The sequence below is a fragment of the Tachypleus tridentatus genome, chromosome 7 (genome assembly GCF_004210375.1).
Source record: "Tachypleus tridentatus isolate NWPU-2018 chromosome 7, ASM421037v1, whole genome shotgun sequence".
Classification (NCBI taxonomy): domain Eukaryota; kingdom Metazoa; phylum Arthropoda; class Merostomata; order Xiphosura; family Limulidae; genus Tachypleus; species Tachypleus tridentatus.
Genome location: NC_134831.1, coordinates 21,758,328 through 21,775,885, shown reverse-complemented (window position 1 = coordinate 21,775,885; position 17,558 = coordinate 21,758,328). Strand labels below are relative to the sequence as shown.

The 17,558-nt window shown below is 30.0% G+C and overlaps 1 protein-coding gene across 1 annotated transcript in view; it reads right to left on the bottom strand.

The window, feature by feature from the left end:
• LOC143255273 (uncharacterized) overlaps positions 1–17,558 on the bottom strand; it is a 99,803-nt gene that overhangs the window by 23,199 nt on the left and 59,046 nt on the right. The window contains exons 24-35 of the mRNA XM_076510694.1: positions 16,794–16,838; positions 16,139–16,192; positions 14,832–14,876; positions 14,036–14,089; positions 11,970–12,131; positions 10,495–10,692; positions 10,040–10,093; positions 9,521–9,682; positions 4,682–4,789; positions 3,992–4,045; positions 3,499–3,552; positions 938–991 (exon numbers count right to left, since the gene is read on the bottom strand). Coding sequence (XP_076366809.1) covers positions 938–991; positions 3,499–3,552; positions 3,992–4,045; positions 4,682–4,789; positions 9,521–9,682; positions 10,040–10,093; positions 10,495–10,692; positions 11,970–12,131; positions 14,036–14,089; positions 14,832–14,876; positions 16,139–16,192; positions 16,794–16,838 — 1,044 coding nt within the window. The remainder of the gene's footprint in view (positions 1–937; positions 992–3,498; positions 3,553–3,991; positions 4,046–4,681; positions 4,790–9,520; positions 9,683–10,039; positions 10,094–10,494; positions 10,693–11,969; positions 12,132–14,035; positions 14,090–14,831; positions 14,877–16,138; positions 16,193–16,793; positions 16,839–17,558) is intronic.

Below are 17,558 nucleotides of genomic sequence, written 5' to 3'. Positions count from 1 at the left end.
GGTGTTAAGATGGCAACTACATGTCTTCATATGTCTTGAAAGCAACTTATGTAGATATGACCTTCTGTTACTTTTCTAGATGAAGATCCTTCTTAACTACATTTTATACTGTTACTTCTGAACATCTTTGAAGACAGGCAATTGAATTTGTGGATTCTCACCTATTACAAAATGACACACTCTGCTTATCATGTCTTAGGCACAAGTTGTTGCATATCTCTTTCTAGATAGTCATGGTTCCTTAAGTTGATATGTATTTCTTTTGTTTCCCAATGCTGTGAAATACAAGGTATATACCCATCTTGGAAATTTTAAACCTCTAATATAAGTTCATCTTTATGAAATGAGTGCATGAATATTTTGTATCAGAAACTAGGACCATTAAGGTACTTAACCTTTATAAAAGCAATAATCCTCACATTACCTACAAAATAGTGCAAAATGTCATATATATTTACGATACACTCTGTTTCACCACAACTCTACATCAGATGTGGTTGTTATATGACTTACTGTTTTGCCTATTCAAAATCATTTTAATATAATATTCCTGGCCCTGTGTATGTGTTCAGGTAGGTGCAGTATTTTGAACAAATACAGAGTTTAAAAACATCTCTTAGTGAAACAAAATACATTAATTAAATCAATATTGTAAAACTATCTAACAAAATGGTTTTTACAAAGTAATGATTCTTTTTTTTTCTCAAAACAGCACTGATCTCAAAAACTGAGATTATTAATTCTTAATATGTATATTTGTAGCATAACTAAAATCCACCCCATAGCATTAGATTCATATAAACAAATACTCATTTGTATAATCAAAATTTCTAAACTATTTATGTGAAAGTGTAATTTGGCAAAGATCTTTGAAATGTAACTTCAATGTAACTCTTATTAAACTCAATGAGCAAATAAAAAATAATTGTTTATTTACCTTCTTTCCTTCTTCTCCTCTTGGGCCTTTAGGTCCAGGAATTCCAGGACTTCCCTATAATTTAACAGCTGTCTTTAATGTGTAAATAGCTGGTAAGATAACTTACTCCAAACATTGAACTTATACTTTAACCATTCATGGCTTGAAACTATGATTAAAATCTCTATATTAAAGTTTGGGTAAAATATGTATCAGAAAGCAAAAAATCATAAATAATCTTTCCATAAATCATTACAAAGATGCTAAAAATTTCGTACAGAAATCTGTTTGTAGAAAAAAAAACTTGAAAATATTCAAGTCTGAAAGAAACCAGATTGAAGACTTTCACATGAGTCTTTAACAAAAGAATAACCTTATATTAAGTCAGATATGGCTGTCTGTGTTTGCCTGGTGTAGATTCAAAGCATTCATTACATTAAAAATATTTACGATAGTATAATATCAGTCTTGTGAATACAAAAGTAAGTTCTTATACACATCAACCATAATAAGCTATGGCAAAAAAAAGTTTGGAATACATAAAGAGGGCAAAATTTGTATAGTTTATGAGACATACATAAAATTCACCAAAACTCACTGATGTCATATCAAAATAAAATATATTTCTCAATATAGAGCAGCAGCACCATGAAGATAAAATTAAGGGAATTTTATCACTTTGGGTTGTACCACTGCAATTTATAAGGATATAAGTCATTATAAATGACCTATGCTTAAAAAGTTAATGGGACGTAATGTCTGATTAGATTTTTTCTAAAATACATCAATTTCCATAACAAAATCAACACATTTTGATAATGCTATCTTTAAATATTTAGTAATTCTTTAATGTATTGAATAATATAATGAATTGAGAAATACTTATTTTACTATTTTTTTATTTTTATAACATATATATATATATTTTCTATTATAATAATTATTTTGTATTATTAGCAAAGGGCTTTGGGACTAGCTTACATATTCTGAATTATATGAACCTTGAAAAATATTGTTGGAATTATGGCCAAAAAATACTCAACATTAAGGGTTTGTTTTTGTTTTATGGTAGGTACTAAAAATACCTGCTGTCTATAATTTTGAACTACTAACAACAGGGAAGGTGACCAACCTGCAACAACCAATGAATAACAAGACTGACTGTCATTTTATAACCTTCCCACAGCTGAAAATGTTTTTATATTTAATTCCAGAAACAAGAAGAGAACTCAACTGATTAATCAACACAATTTAAGTATTATAGGTAAGAATGGTGCATTAAACTAATTATATTCATCAGTTTGTTCATTTTAAGTCCTGACCTATATATATATAGCTTGCTTTGATCTGAAGAAAATGATAATATAAAAGTAACTTCAAATTATTTTTCTCTCATCTTAATCTTTGAAAGGTGAACATTATTTTGCTGAAATGTCTACCTTTATGCGTCTATGTATTAATTAACACTAATGATATTGTACAAGATTATTGTGATCCCCAAGGTTTGTAATAATGAAATGCAGCAAGCTTTAAGTAAAATGCACAAGTATACTGTACAGAAAAATGAGGTGTGTTTAAAAGTATTTGTACTGAAGATATATCTGTGAATTGTTACATCAGTCTGAAAAGTCAGAGTGCAATGTTATATTCATTTGAAAAATAAAATACTTTAGTCTATTGGCCAGATTCTTTACGGTAGGTATATGTAGCTTGTTGGCAATAAATTTCAACTGTTAATGAATGGCTGTTCCAGGTGTTTTAAAAATAATACACTAAAAATAAATCAAATGTATATACAAATATTTGTTACACTGTTCGTTACCATAATTGTATCAGGTGCTTTAAATGATTTTGTCCTTTTTAAATCAATATAGACTGGTTCAGCTACTTTGGGACACAACTAACAAGATGAATTATTCTTCTCTACTATGATATTACAATATGAAGTGTGAAAATCCCACATCAAAATATTATCTCTATACACTCTTTACCATTAAGCTTACAATCATGTAGTTTCGAACCAGGATTAAATAATCATTTACCACTTGTATTTTATTCTGACAGATGTCTGGAACATTCCACACAATACTAGATATCCTAATGCTCACAATAAAGTGAAACAGTCACGCATATCTAAAGTTTGTTATTCGTTAACTCTTAACTAGTGATATCCTTGTAAGAAATGAATAATGTCTTTTTGTTAAGACTGTTCATGTAATTTGTCATTTTTTGGCAGGATGGTTTTAACTTAATGTTAAAGGCAAATCTTAATATTTTATCATATATAAGAGTAAATTTATTAGTTGGATATGGTAGTAAATAACTAACTAGATAGTAACCAGATTATGACATCAAATAAAACATATGAATACTCTACAGCCTTATTTATCTAAAACGTTTGTTAATTATTGACATATTTGCATGCATAATTCCATCTTTTTATTGGAGTTATGGTACTCTTTGTAAAATTAAGGAATAGCACAATATTTTAGGGAATCTTCTCGAAAATGTTCAACAAACCTTGAATCTTGTTTTTATAATACATGCAAAATAAAAATAAGGAAATGTTTCAGGAATCTTACCTGAGGACCTTTTTCTCCAGGTAAACCAGGCAATCCCGTATTTCCTTGTTCACCCTAACAATATGATGACAATTTTTAATAGAGCTATCAAACATAGCTAATTACAACTAATGAATAGTGCAATAAGATAAGAGAGTTTTAAAAGCTCATCTTATATTCAATAAACCTTTCAAAAACCATTAAGAAATAAAACAAGTATTCTATGTTAGTGATGATAATGGTTTAAAACGTACGGATGCAAGCCTACTAAAGTGGTTAAAGAGTTAAAAAAACCTATTTAGTGACACCTTTTCTCCAGCTCTTAATACTTACCTATGTAACAGACAATAATCACCTGTAATGCTCAAAACTACAATGGATAACTTCAAAACATATCCAATAATGCTCTAAACAAACAATCCCTTTCTAAGCTTTATCACTAGCTGTTGCTTTAATTTTTAACAGCATTGCTAACAAATTTAACACAAAGAATATATTGCAAGAAGCTACAAACCTTTTGCCCCACACTACCAGTGTTACCTTTCATTCCCGGAGAACCTGGCACACCCTACAACAGAACAGACAGAATTAAATTTCATTTTCATAACAGCTAACTAAAATAGACTGGAATAAAACACTATGTGATAAATAAACTATTTATACTTAAAATATTTCCATATGATGTGAAAAAATATACTGCTTTGAAATAGACATTAGCATACAAGATGATTCACATTCAGTTATTAGAAACGACTTAAAACTTATTTTACGTTAAAATGTACAGTTACAAATTCCAGATATCAAAATATATACAGTTTTAATATGTTTGTAAACTATCAAAAATTATGAACTGCAATCACTTGTACATATAAAAACAACCTCTTAGTAATAAAACATGATATTAAATATACTTATACAGTCAGCTTTACATCAGGAAGAGACAGAAAAACAAAAAGGCAGTCAATCACATCAGTAAAAAATGATCAGAAACAGATAATACCTATTAACAAAATATAAAAACTGGCAATGGCATATCTCAGATGCACAAAAATATTCTACATACATAGTGTTTATATTCAGATACACATTAAAAACTGATACCATATGAAATGTACATGTACCTGATAAATGTTTGATTGGTTTAAATCTGCTGTTTGTAATATCATGCCACTCTTATGCAATATCACTTTTACAAACTACTTACCACTGGACCAGGGAAGCCTTGTGGTCCAGGAGATCCTGGTGGACCTCTGTCTCCTTGTTTTCCAGGAGCTCCATGCTGACCTTCTGGTCCAGGTTGTCCAGAGGGACCCTGAAAGATACGGCCTCTAATTAACAATTGATGAAACAATTTTCAACATTCTTGTACCAGAGTCTTCTTTATATGCATAATAATAGTGTAATTTATTTTATACATTTAAGTTTTATCTTCACACATTTTTATTCAGTATTATTTTAATGCTATTACTACTTTTACTAATTTTTTGACCAGATGAGCAAAATAGTTCTTGAATAGCTACTTAAAATAAACAAACCTCACATAAATTAATATATCTATCTTTCTGTTGTGTGTGAGTGTGTTTGTAACTATATATTTATGTAGATGTAAAAAGTGTTTCCCCACCATTATGTGGCTCCTCTTTGTGGGTCACTTCCAAAACTGAAGCACATATTATATCCTACATTATGGCCTGTGCCCTGGTGATATTTTTAATATACACAATGTCTTTTTGTAGTTATTAAGTCTTGTTTAGATAATTGAAATGTTATTTCATCACATTTGGCCTTGCTGTTTTTAACATAGTCCATTTTTTACTGTTAATATTTACATATCTGCTGGAATAATATTTTAACATATGCATATATATTTACAAAAAACTGTCAAACATAGTTGCTTCCCTACAGGGAAATCAGTCAATACTAACTTATTACATAACACTAGCAATTTCTTTTCAAATAAATACTCTTTATTACTCACTGTAACAAGCCTTCTTCCATACCTACTAAATACCCATACAAACCACATAAACATGCAATGTACAGAGGTTGAATGCCTTATATTGAAATGGTTTTGGAGTCTCATGATACTGTTACAGTTCAAAACACTGCATTCTGTTTACCACAACTATGGTAAGACTTGTATCAGAAGAGGCGTGTGTGTGTTTTTCGTATAGCAAAGCCACAAAGGGCTATCTGCTCAGCCCACTGAGGGGAATCGAACCCGTGATTTTAGCATTGTAAATCCGGAGACATACCGCTGTACTAGCGGGAGGCCAGAAAAGGCTACTACATTCTCTTTCCAACAGTGACAAATTTTAGTGGCTTCATACTAACTATAAAATGCTAAAAAAATGTCAAAATGTGGTTCTGTTACACCTGTTCTACCACTTACTTGCACATTGTAAATCATTCTAATATACCATATACAAACATATTAATTAGAAAACTGTCCATTTCTTATCATAGCAATACTTTTAAAAAAGAAAGGTTCAGCTTCAATCATATCAATAACTTAATAAAAATCTTTGCAATATATGTATGATTGTTCTGGTGAAAAACTACAGCACAGTAAGGAATTCAATTATTCAAGTAGCACTAAAATGCTTCAGCACAGATAGCCAAGCTGCTTTGTGCCATAAAACACCAAATCAACCAACCAATTAATTGAGATGCCTAACTACTGCAACATAATCTCTACTATGCAATTATCTTGAAAACAAAACTAATTATGAAATTTATTTTTAAACTTTCAATTGTGTGAAACATTCACTCTGACTGTTTCTCTTAAGAAATTCTAGATCTTTACACAGTATGTTTGATGTGGTTATTAGTTTTAAAATAGAGATTTCACAGGATAAATTATATGTTTTTCAACCAATTATTTTCTAATAAAATAATAATTAATGGTAAAATTAAAAAGCATCACATTAAGCAAAGTTATCTGTTACTGATATCAGAATAAAGGATAATTATTATTTATGATAAAATGTAATCAAGATGCCATGTGGTGCAATGATTAACTTCAATACTTAGTTTTTTTTTCTGTTTATGGAACTATATACACTCTTTCTGTTTCTTTAAAATTCAGCTTTTGACTAATAATGAAATAAACTAAAAATATAAAACATTAAAGGCAATAAAGATATTAACACTGATAACAAAGATGCTATTCTAATGCATATAATGGTAAAAGATTTATCATGGAATTTCTGGAATTGCAAGTAAATTTTGCAACATAAATTATCAAGTTTTTTCAACTTGCACATTTTTCTGTAACTCAAATGTATTTTTATTTTATTATAAATGTTTAGTGGCATAATTAATTTTGCATTTGTTTCATGTTATTTATTATCCAAAGCAGTTTTATGAATTCCACTAAGTTAGTTTTGATATGGACTAACACAGTAATATTAAGAAAAGTAAAAATAATGTGTCATATTCACATGCACAGATTTCCAACAATTAGAAGTACAGCATGTTCCAGGAATATGTTGTAGAGTGTCAGTTTAATGAGGGCCAAGATTTTTCACAGTAGGTGTCTGCAACTTGTTGGTGATAAATTACAACAATAAATGAGCAGCACACATTGCACTTGTTTTAAAATAATATATATTCAAAACAAGTCAAACATGTGTACAAATTTATTAAACTATTGGTTGCTACAGTTGAATTTAGATCTTTAAATAATTCTCCTTTATGTCAAAATTTCACACAGACTGGTTCAATTACTTTAGAACCCAAATGACAAAATAAATTATTCTTCTCTATCTCTATTGTTACATATAATCAGTGAAACTCCATTCAAAATCACTACTGTAACTGTTAGTTACCACAGTTGTATCTACAGTTTTAAATAATCACCCCCTTTTCATCAAAGTCCACATAGGTGGGTTCAATTACTTCAGAACACCCTTAGACAAAACAAGTTCTTCTATATTTCTATTGTTACAACACAAATCATGAGACTCACTTTAGAAATTGCCCATTATGGCTAAACCAACAATCACACAGTGTAACTTCAACTTTACTTTTGCTAACTTAACTATTTCTTTGTTCTGCACATATTTATTTTCTTTTGTATCTGCACATATTTATAACACATGACAGAAAAGTCTAGAAATATCTAGCACCCTCATAAAAACAATATTAAACATGAGAAATACTTAGAAGCTTCAAGTAAGATGTTCAGTATTACAAAACCCAAGCACAACAATTAAACATACACAACATACAGCTCAAAAAGCGTTAGGTATCAAAACTTGTTAAATATCTTGCTTTAAAATAATAAACTTTTAACACTTTTTTTGTAAAGCCTAAATAATTATTATATCTTAAATCACTAAATAAAATAAAAAATAACTTTTAAACTGAACAACCCTGCATGTCCAACAGAGAGGATAAAATCAACATGGATAGAAATGATAAAAAACAAAGAAACATTAGTGAATACATCAACAAAATCTTTATCCACATATACTGAGCAAGTTTGAACTCAAATGGGTTCTTTTATTTGTAATAGATGGCTTTTATATTTGTAATTACACTTCAATGGATTGCAGGATAGAAGAAAAAGTTAAAAACAAAACATCAACACCAGCCAAATGTACAATCAAATGTAATGAACATACCACACTGTTAAATTATACCAAAGTCCTACTAGAGTATCTGACAATCCCTTGGTTAGCTATGTCAATAATTATTCAAATATAAATGTTCAACTGATATAAACACCTAAATCATATTGACTTGTATATGTCTTCATAAAACTACTCAAAATTAATACGACCCCACTACAGGACAATATGACAAAGAAGCAAGGTCAGACAAGTATAACTCCTATAGAATATTATTTGTAGTATGCAACCTTTCTCTAAGCTAGAAGAATAACAAAGTTTATAAGCTTTATAAACGCAGTTTACAGAGATGTCACTAACTAGGCACAGAATAAATACATGAAAAAATTTAAAAAGTTCAAGAATATATCTGAGTAAACATATATCCTTCATTTACTAGAGAAAAATGAAATGTGTTTTTCCTGCTATCAAAAATGCATCATCAATATTAGAAAAGGAAAAAAAAAAGTGCTTTACATTGGTAAAATATGACATATTAATTTTTAAACTGTACTAATATATTTTTGTTTGAAGTACTTCATTAAATAATGGTCAATCATACAACGTATCATATTATAAGGACCAGAGCTCCTCAAACTTTGAAAATATTGTTTGACATTTAGAATCAGATTTTTTTAAAAATTTATTCTAACAGAAATTATTAATAATATTGTTATCATTTTCTCTATATTTGACTTCCATTCAAGCATATACATTTTACTTTTGTAGTAACTGATGTATTATCAAATGAAATATCCACTTATATAACATACAGAAAATATGCCTATGTGACACTTCTCATTACACATTTCAAATTAGTATCTGTAGGTTTTAGTTGTATAAATTTAAGCTGTAGTTGCATCCAACATAACAACCATTAGGAAAAAGGTTAAAAGTGCTGAATATAAGAAAACATGCTCTATCAATTATGATTTATGCACTTGCAGTTTTTAACATGATGTAAGTCTCATAGGCAAGTTACAGGAAGAAAAACTAACATGTTATGGGCTTTTATTGTTTGTGTATGCAAGTACAAAATCAAACTTGTCTTTGTGAATATATTTATCCCACTTTCAATGAAAACAATCCTTTACAAGACACATCAACATGTATTTTATCTTAATATTGTAAAATACAAGTGCAATAAACATCATCAACAATCAGCAAGAAAAATATCAGTACCAACTTTATTTTTTAATAAACCTCATTTATCAATATAATATTAGATGATAAACAGACATGACCATAAAATATTATTTTTCTACACTCGATATTTAATTTGTTTTTAAATGAATAATAAAAAGTTACCTTGTAAACATCTTACAGTAGAAGTTTGGACAACTGTACAAAAATGACTAAATATTTTCACATTTTTTTAAATGAATTCAAAACCAATTCAGTTTACTGACAGTGTTACCAAATGTAATTACCTTTTCTCCAGGCTCTCCAGGAGGCCCAGCAAGTCCAACTGGGCCTTGAGGTCCTTGCTCTCCTGTCCGTCCTATGGGGCCTTCAGGTCCAGGTGGTCCATGGTCACCTCTGTCTCCTTTAGGTCCCGACAACCCTTGTGGTCCTGATTTACCTGGTAGCCCCTTAAACCCAGAAATGAATATTCAAATTTAACAGCTATATAGTATACAAAATGTTACAAGCAATGTAGTTGCCAGAAAGTTTTAATATAAAATAAGTATATCTATCTTTATAAACGTAATAAATCTTTAAATAATATTTAAACAGACTATTTACAGAAAATAAGAATTCAAAGCATTCAACTGTGTGTAAATGGCTGAAGTAAACAAAATACATAAAATACAAAGATATTTCAATGTACTTCCAGTTAAGAGACATTTCAACAATATAAAACACAAGATTTATTTATTAACAATTGGAAATCAACAACATAATGTGCAGTTGTTACAAATTCAAAATTAATAAAAGTTTCATTTTACCACTAAACCTGAAGGTCCTGAATGCCCTTTAGCTCCTTTTTCACCAGGTAATCCCTGTTAAATGAAATCAAATATTATATTTTATATCAGGATAAAATATACTTTTATGACATTAGTACAATTTTGAGAGTAATATTTTATTCAATAAAAAATAATTTTCTTAAGTGATTTATTACCAGAAAGGTAGAACTATGTGTTTAAAGTACAGTATTTATACATAGTCTGTAAAAAAACAATTTAATAATAAATTTAAATATGTTAATGCTAAACTTAAATCTATAAAAAATTTATAAGTCTAAGTAAGGATAATTCATCTCCACTTTATCCATTTTTTTTAGTTTTTTTTTTCTTGATGACGAGAAACCCACTTGAATTAAAAATGTATCTCAGAACACCTGGTAAATGGGCATTATTAATACTTTTACTTTTTTTTCATATCCTACAGTGTTAATTACCCTTTCTCCTTGAGGTCCAAGTAGTCCTTGTTCACCTCTTAAACCTGGAGGTCCAGGTGTACCTGGTTGTCCTCTCTCACCAGGAAACCCTCGCTCTCCTCGTTCACCATGTGGACCAACTTGCCCAGGAGGACCAGGTACTCCTGGTTCTCCATCCTTACCAGATTGGCCTGGGTTTCCTGGTATACCTGGAAGCCCCTACAATAATATGAATATTGTCTCCTTTATGTATGTGATCAAACAAAAGCAAAAAACAATAATAAAAAACTAGAAACACTCTTAAAATTTATATTAATCAAATAGTCCAGTAATAAGGTTTCAATAAATAAAAAGTTAAAACTATCATAAAATTTTCTTTTATCAGACTTTCCACTGAAATTTATTATTTAGAAAGATTGACACATTATGTCAAACTACAGTTACTAATTCTGATTTAAAAATTTAAAATGATGTTTCTATCCTTTTAGTATCTATTTTTGTCAATGTAATAAATATGAAATATACTTATTGACTTTTAACATTTACTTTGTGATGTACGAGGTCTGTTCAAAAAATACGCTGACTGTTTGAATTGCACGGCTCCAGTTGGTTCCAGGGGAATCCACTTGGTGTCGCTAGGTTCGCACAGATCAGCTGATTACGACGCCATTTCCCGATTGCAAATATCTTCATTTGTGTATTAGCTACGCGGGTTTAAGTGAAGTGCGATTTTTTCGTTTTGCGGATTTCAAAATGAATGACCTGAAGGAGCAACGACTTGCTGTGAAATTTTGTGTTAAACTTGGAAAATCTGCGACTGAAACTTTTGCTATGCTTAACACGGCTTACGGTGATGTTGCTATAAAGCGTACGGCATGTTTCAAGTGGCATGAACGTTTTAAGGATGGTCTACAGTCCATTGAACATGATGAGCGTCCTGAACGTCCTTCCACGTCAACTGATGATCCACACGTCGACAAAATCAACACCTTGGTGCGAGCAAATCAACGTCTGACTGTCAGGGAGCTTGCTGAAAGTGTGGGATATCAGTTGGATTTTGTTACGAGATTTTGACCGAAAAATTGAAGATGCACCGCGTTGCTGCAAAATTTGTGCCTCAGAACTCGTGAGGTTTTGGCCAAACACTTGATCACTGTTCTTCCCCCCCCTCCCTACTCACCTGACCTTGCTCCTTGCGATTTTTTCTTGTTCCCCAAACTCAAAAGACCCTTGAAAGGAAGAAGATTTGAGACGATTCCCGAGATTAAGGCAAATGCGACGAAGGAGCTGGAGGACATTACAAAAGAAGCGTACCAGGACTGTTTCAATAAGTGGAAACACCGTTGGGATAAGTGTGTGCGTTGGGGAGGAGAGTACTTTGAAGGGTTCCCAGACCTGTAACTTCTAAATAAAGTACACTTTGATTTATGATGTCAGTCTGCGTATTTTTTGAACAGCCCTCGTATATATACACTAGAATGAATAGTTTTGTTTACCTGAAAACCTCGAGCACCCTGAGATCCTGGTGCACCCCTCTCACCAGCTTCACCTGGGGGTCCAGGCTGACCAGAAGTTCCAGGAGGCCCTTGCTTTCCAGAATCACCGACTGGACCTCGTTCACCTTTAGGGCCAGGATGACCATCTTGACCATTTAAACCCTAAAATATATAAATTTTCATTTATGTATGTTAAAAAACATGAAAGAAATAATTTCAAAGACACCATAACATTAACTGGAAGAGAAACTATATGCTTCATTTGATGCTGAAATGCCAAATTTATTATGCAAGTAATAATATATTCACTAGATATTATACAGTGTTAACATCATATATATAGAGATAATAATGCATATTGCATATTGTCCAAAAACAAAATAAATGAATAACTATAGTATACTGAAAGATAAAGAAAAATAGAAGATGTTGTTTGTTTACACTTTCAAATGTAATTAGGCTAGAATATTTAGGAAACAAACGATTAGACCTACACATTATAGAGTTTTAATTGCACTGTCTCATAAAATTATTTGAAATAATAATGATTTGCATGCAATGTTTAGTATGTCTAACTTACATTCATAAAAACAACTATACAAGTTAAGAGCTCTTCTTAAATTTAACAGATTATCAACAATGTTATCATTTTACACCTATTACCCAATATCAGTTGTCATAATTCCAAAAAAATAGTGGTGGTTGTTTTACAGGATTTTATAGCCTGATTAGCTATTGCAAGATAGTACACCTTGTACTGTGAAACTGAGTCAAGGAAAAAGGGAAGTGATGTAAACTTAACTTAAGATAAATTTTATATTTTAATTTACAGGATGATCATAAATGATCAAATAACTGGGAATATAGAACATGGCTGCAGTTAGCTCTGGAAAGTCCTGGGTATTTTTTTTCACATCCTTTATCACAAGTTGTCAGTAGTCAATAAAACAAGATAAATACAAGCACCACTTTATTTCACAACTTTATATAATAAATCACAAAAAGAACAAATGTAAGAGGAGGTTGTTATAATTCTCCTTCAATTCTTTCAGAAGTGGAAACAGGCTTTCAAGTACAAGAGCTGAAGGTTTGGGAAAGTTTTATAACACACCCAAAACACAGTGAAATATAACTACATTTATTATACTTTATCCTTTATTTATAATGATAATTACTTTAAACAAAGCAATTGACTCATTATAGCTGTTTGTATATCATAATTTATGATTAATCAATATTTTAACTCAAGAAATAAGCATTTTTTTTAACAAATATGCTTTTGGAAAAAAACATTTTCAAGACTGAAAAACAACTATAATAGCGTGATGTGTGAGAATATCTGAAACACATTATTTTAATCCAATTTTAACAAAAGATAAACAATTTCTTAATGGGACAAGCCTCACCATAATTCTCCTGAGTACAGTCTTTCTCTATAAACCCTGACTATAATTTAGTTTCAAATTTATCATCCAGACTCTCTTGAGAATAATAATGCAGTCTGCAATCACAAAGACTTTGTACTAACATACTTTTGAACCTTGAAGTGTTAGATACAGATATCTGTTTTATTTAAAGTTATGATTTAGATAGTTATAAAGAGCAGTGTTAGATTTAATATTTTTGAAGTTATAATTTATTGTAGGTTTGTTTATGTAACTGTGTACAAATCATACATTGAGTAGTTCACTAGTCAGTAATTGTTATATTGTTGCATCATGTTACTAGAACTTTCTAAGTTTTTCTCACTGTTTCATTGAGAATTGTTATATGTGTGTGTGTGTATGCAGACTTTGACAAAAAAAAAAAGAGACAATTATTTAAAGTTTTAGATACAACTGTTCACCAATAGTGTCACAAATTTTTGTATATACGTTTGACCTATTTTGAATATATTATTTTATAACAAGTGGATCATGTGCTGTCTGTTTATTGATGAAATTTATTGCTAACAAGTCACAAACATCTGCTGTAAAGAATCTGGTCTTATAAAGCCAGACAAAAAGTTATTAAATGTTTATGTTTACTGCTTCTTTGAATCTACTACAACAAATCATTTTCCATACCGCTTCTCCTTTAGGTCCACGTGCTCCTATCAAACCTGGAAGACCTTGGATACCCTGAAATATAAATAAAGCATAATTACAATGTAAATTTGTTTAAGTTCTGTTATAAATCTCTAATAATCCTGACTTTTTTATCAAAGAAAATTAAACTATGAAGTTGCAAGTTAGAGTTATTAATCCTTATAATACATGTCAGTTTAAAAATGTAGAAACAAAGAAATTAGAAACACAAAATCTTAGAAATACTAATCAAACAAATATTTAATAAGACATTAAGTTGGAACAAAACATCATGAGATGCTTCAACCATCTACATCAGGCATGTGCACATAGGTGAGAAAATTTAATACAGAAGACATGCTGTAAAGAACAAATGTTTTCATAAACTTGGTTAGAAAAACTTATCCCCATAAAGTTTCATTTTAATATAACCACAGATATGTAAACAAATAGCTGCAAGTCTTTTACTCACAAATAGTTAATGACTGTTGTCATAAGAAAGAAAAATTAATGTTGCATTGTAGTGAAACAATTTTACAAAGCAAATTCACGAACATCACTTTAAAACATGTAAAACACAAATCCTACTTTATTTTAATTTTATACCACATGAAACATCAGTGAATTAAACAACAAAAACTCTGTGCATTACTAAACTAGTAACATCAGTTTGACCAAGCTTTTATTGTCTACAGGTAATTTTAAATGTGCTTAGGAGAAATGGCATTATAGTAACACAGATTAGGTTCTTTAACAAGCTGATTTTAATTTAAAACTTTTAAAATAGTTTTCGTACCTGTGGTCCTTGGTCACCAGGCTTTCCATCGATTCCTGGTTCTCCCTGGAAGTATAAATAACTATATTCTTAAAATAAAAAATGATAAGTTTAATTATATGAATGAGTCATTAATAAATTGCTTAAATTTGCAGATGATATTAAGGTATATGAGTGTTGCTAGTTGTGAAGAGGATGCTGCTGTTACTAGTGGTAGGACAAATAGGATTTTCGGTTATATCTACAGAAATATTGAATACTTGTTATAATTTTATTGTATAAGAGGTTACTAGTCAGGCCACATTTTGAATATTGTGTTCAGTCTTGGGCTCTTTACCTTAGAAAAGACACTGAACTGTTAGAAAAGGTATGGGGGAAGGGTTAGTAGAATGGCGTTTGGGATAGAGGGGTTGAAATCTCTCAAATTGTTTTATTTAGGAAAAGGAAAGTGTTAGTCAGGGATGTAATTGAATTGTTTAATGCTGTAAGGGGAACTGATAGTGCTGATGTATTCTCTTTTTCAATACTTAACAACAAGAATAGTAGGACTAGGGGACACAGCTATATATTTTGGTAAGATAGATATCATCTTTAGCTAAGACAGTTTTATTTCTCTAACAGGGTGGTTGGCCTTTGGAATGGGTTGTCTTCAAATGTTGTGGAAGCAGTAAATTTAAGTGAGTTTAAGAAAAAGCCTGATAAGTACATGAATAATAAGGGCTAGCTTTAAGAGTTTTTTATTAATAGATTTAGTTTCGTTTAGAGAATGGAACAGCCAAGATGGACCAATAGGTCTTATGTTGTCCAAAAACATTGTTATGTTGATGTACAAAATGATAACAACATACAGCAAAAAAATATTCACTCTGACCATTGTATGTGACAGGACGTTTTTTCTGTCTGAAAATAATCTCATTTCACTGTATTGTGATCAACTCCAATTAGAAGTTTATTTAAACAAGTAGAAGATAAGTTATCAAGCACACCACTCACACTGAACTCTATATCAAGTTATCTTTAAACTTTTACAAAAACAAAACTGAGTTCTTAAATCCTATACTTGTAATTCATTAACATTTATAAAGCTCACTTTATCTCCCTTTTACACATTGTAAACACATGATTATGACAATTAATTCTTAATAAAAATTACAACAGTCAACCACTATGGAGTTTTGAATCCATTTTACTTACCCACATAGTAACCTAAGTTATTCTATGTATGTGACTAACGTTATGACATTTCATCACAGATTCTCTTTTCAATTTCATCTCTGATAAAAAAGAAATGTTTAGCATATATATAGTCAGCCACCTGTTAAACATACCCTAATTCCAGGGTTTCCATCTTTTCCTCTTATTCCTGGTCGACCTGGTGGACCCTATATTGAATGAAAAATACATATTATCATGTCCCATATTCCTGTTACATTTATTAAATAATACTGAAGTGTTGAATTTTTAGCAATTTTATAATATTCTGAAGTACAGAGTAAATTACAGAAACAAAACAACGACTCTATTACACAATACACCACTGAAAGAAATATATCTATTTTAAGAGATTTCTGAGCATATACATTTCTGTAAGATTAACAGGGCCTTTAGAAAAACAAAGACACTTTTTAAGTTATTTTTAAAGAAGTATTAATTGTCATACAACATACACCCTTAACTACAGAGTTAGACCAAAAACAATTAGGTAAAATACTTCTATTTTTAGAAGAGACACAACCAATGAAACTTTAATACTTTACATATTGTCGTTGTTACAGTATTATACTATAAACATAATAATTACCATTGATGATAGTTATTATTAACTGTACTTTATTCTTAATTATTATGATTTCTTCAACCATTTTTCTTTAGAAATTAAAGGAACACAATAAAATGTACTATTAATAATTAAAACTCTGGAAACTAGTTGGAACAGTTGATTGACTAAGGATACTCAGAATTACAAAGATTCAAATATCTTACCCGAAGCCCTTGAGGGCCTTGTGGACCTGGTCTTCCAGTATCTCCCTGAGAACATATATAAATTAATCAGTAAGGCTTGAAAATAACTGTCCAAAAATTAAGATAAAAACCAGGTCTGGACTTCAAATAACTTGGAAAATATGCAGTCTTTGAAACTTTGACCTAGAACATAGGAACCTTAAAACATTTTTTGAAGTACAGCTCTTCAGATTTTGAATTTCAACAGTGGTGTAAATGTGCACCAATGTGCTTTGTGATAATGGCTTACACTACAGCAAGAAATGATATTTTTTTATACAAACAAATTAGTTTTAACTATTTCTAATCTTTCACTTTATTTCGTATTGTATAATGAAAGAAGAATTTTGTTACTTTTTTAAAAGTATTGTTTATTTTTGCATGCTTAAGATAGCTTTGGCTATAAACTATAAACCCCATTTAATTTTTAGGAGTTAATTAAAATTTAATTTACAACTTAGAATAGATAAAGCCAAATTACATCTGAATGTCACAACATAATTAGTTTAAAATGTTTATGAAATACATTTTTCCTATATTTTACAATAAGTATTTATTACTCTCTTAAATAAAAATCAATACTTATTAATATGTCTTGTATGGAATGTTTTATTACATTTGTTTCATGATTCTACAATATTTAATGAAAGACAGAAGTATGATAACGTTCACACTGCAACAGTAACACTTTAGCTATTAACTTCTCTTTCTAATTTGCTATTTTGAGTTTAATCTTCCACTCAGTTT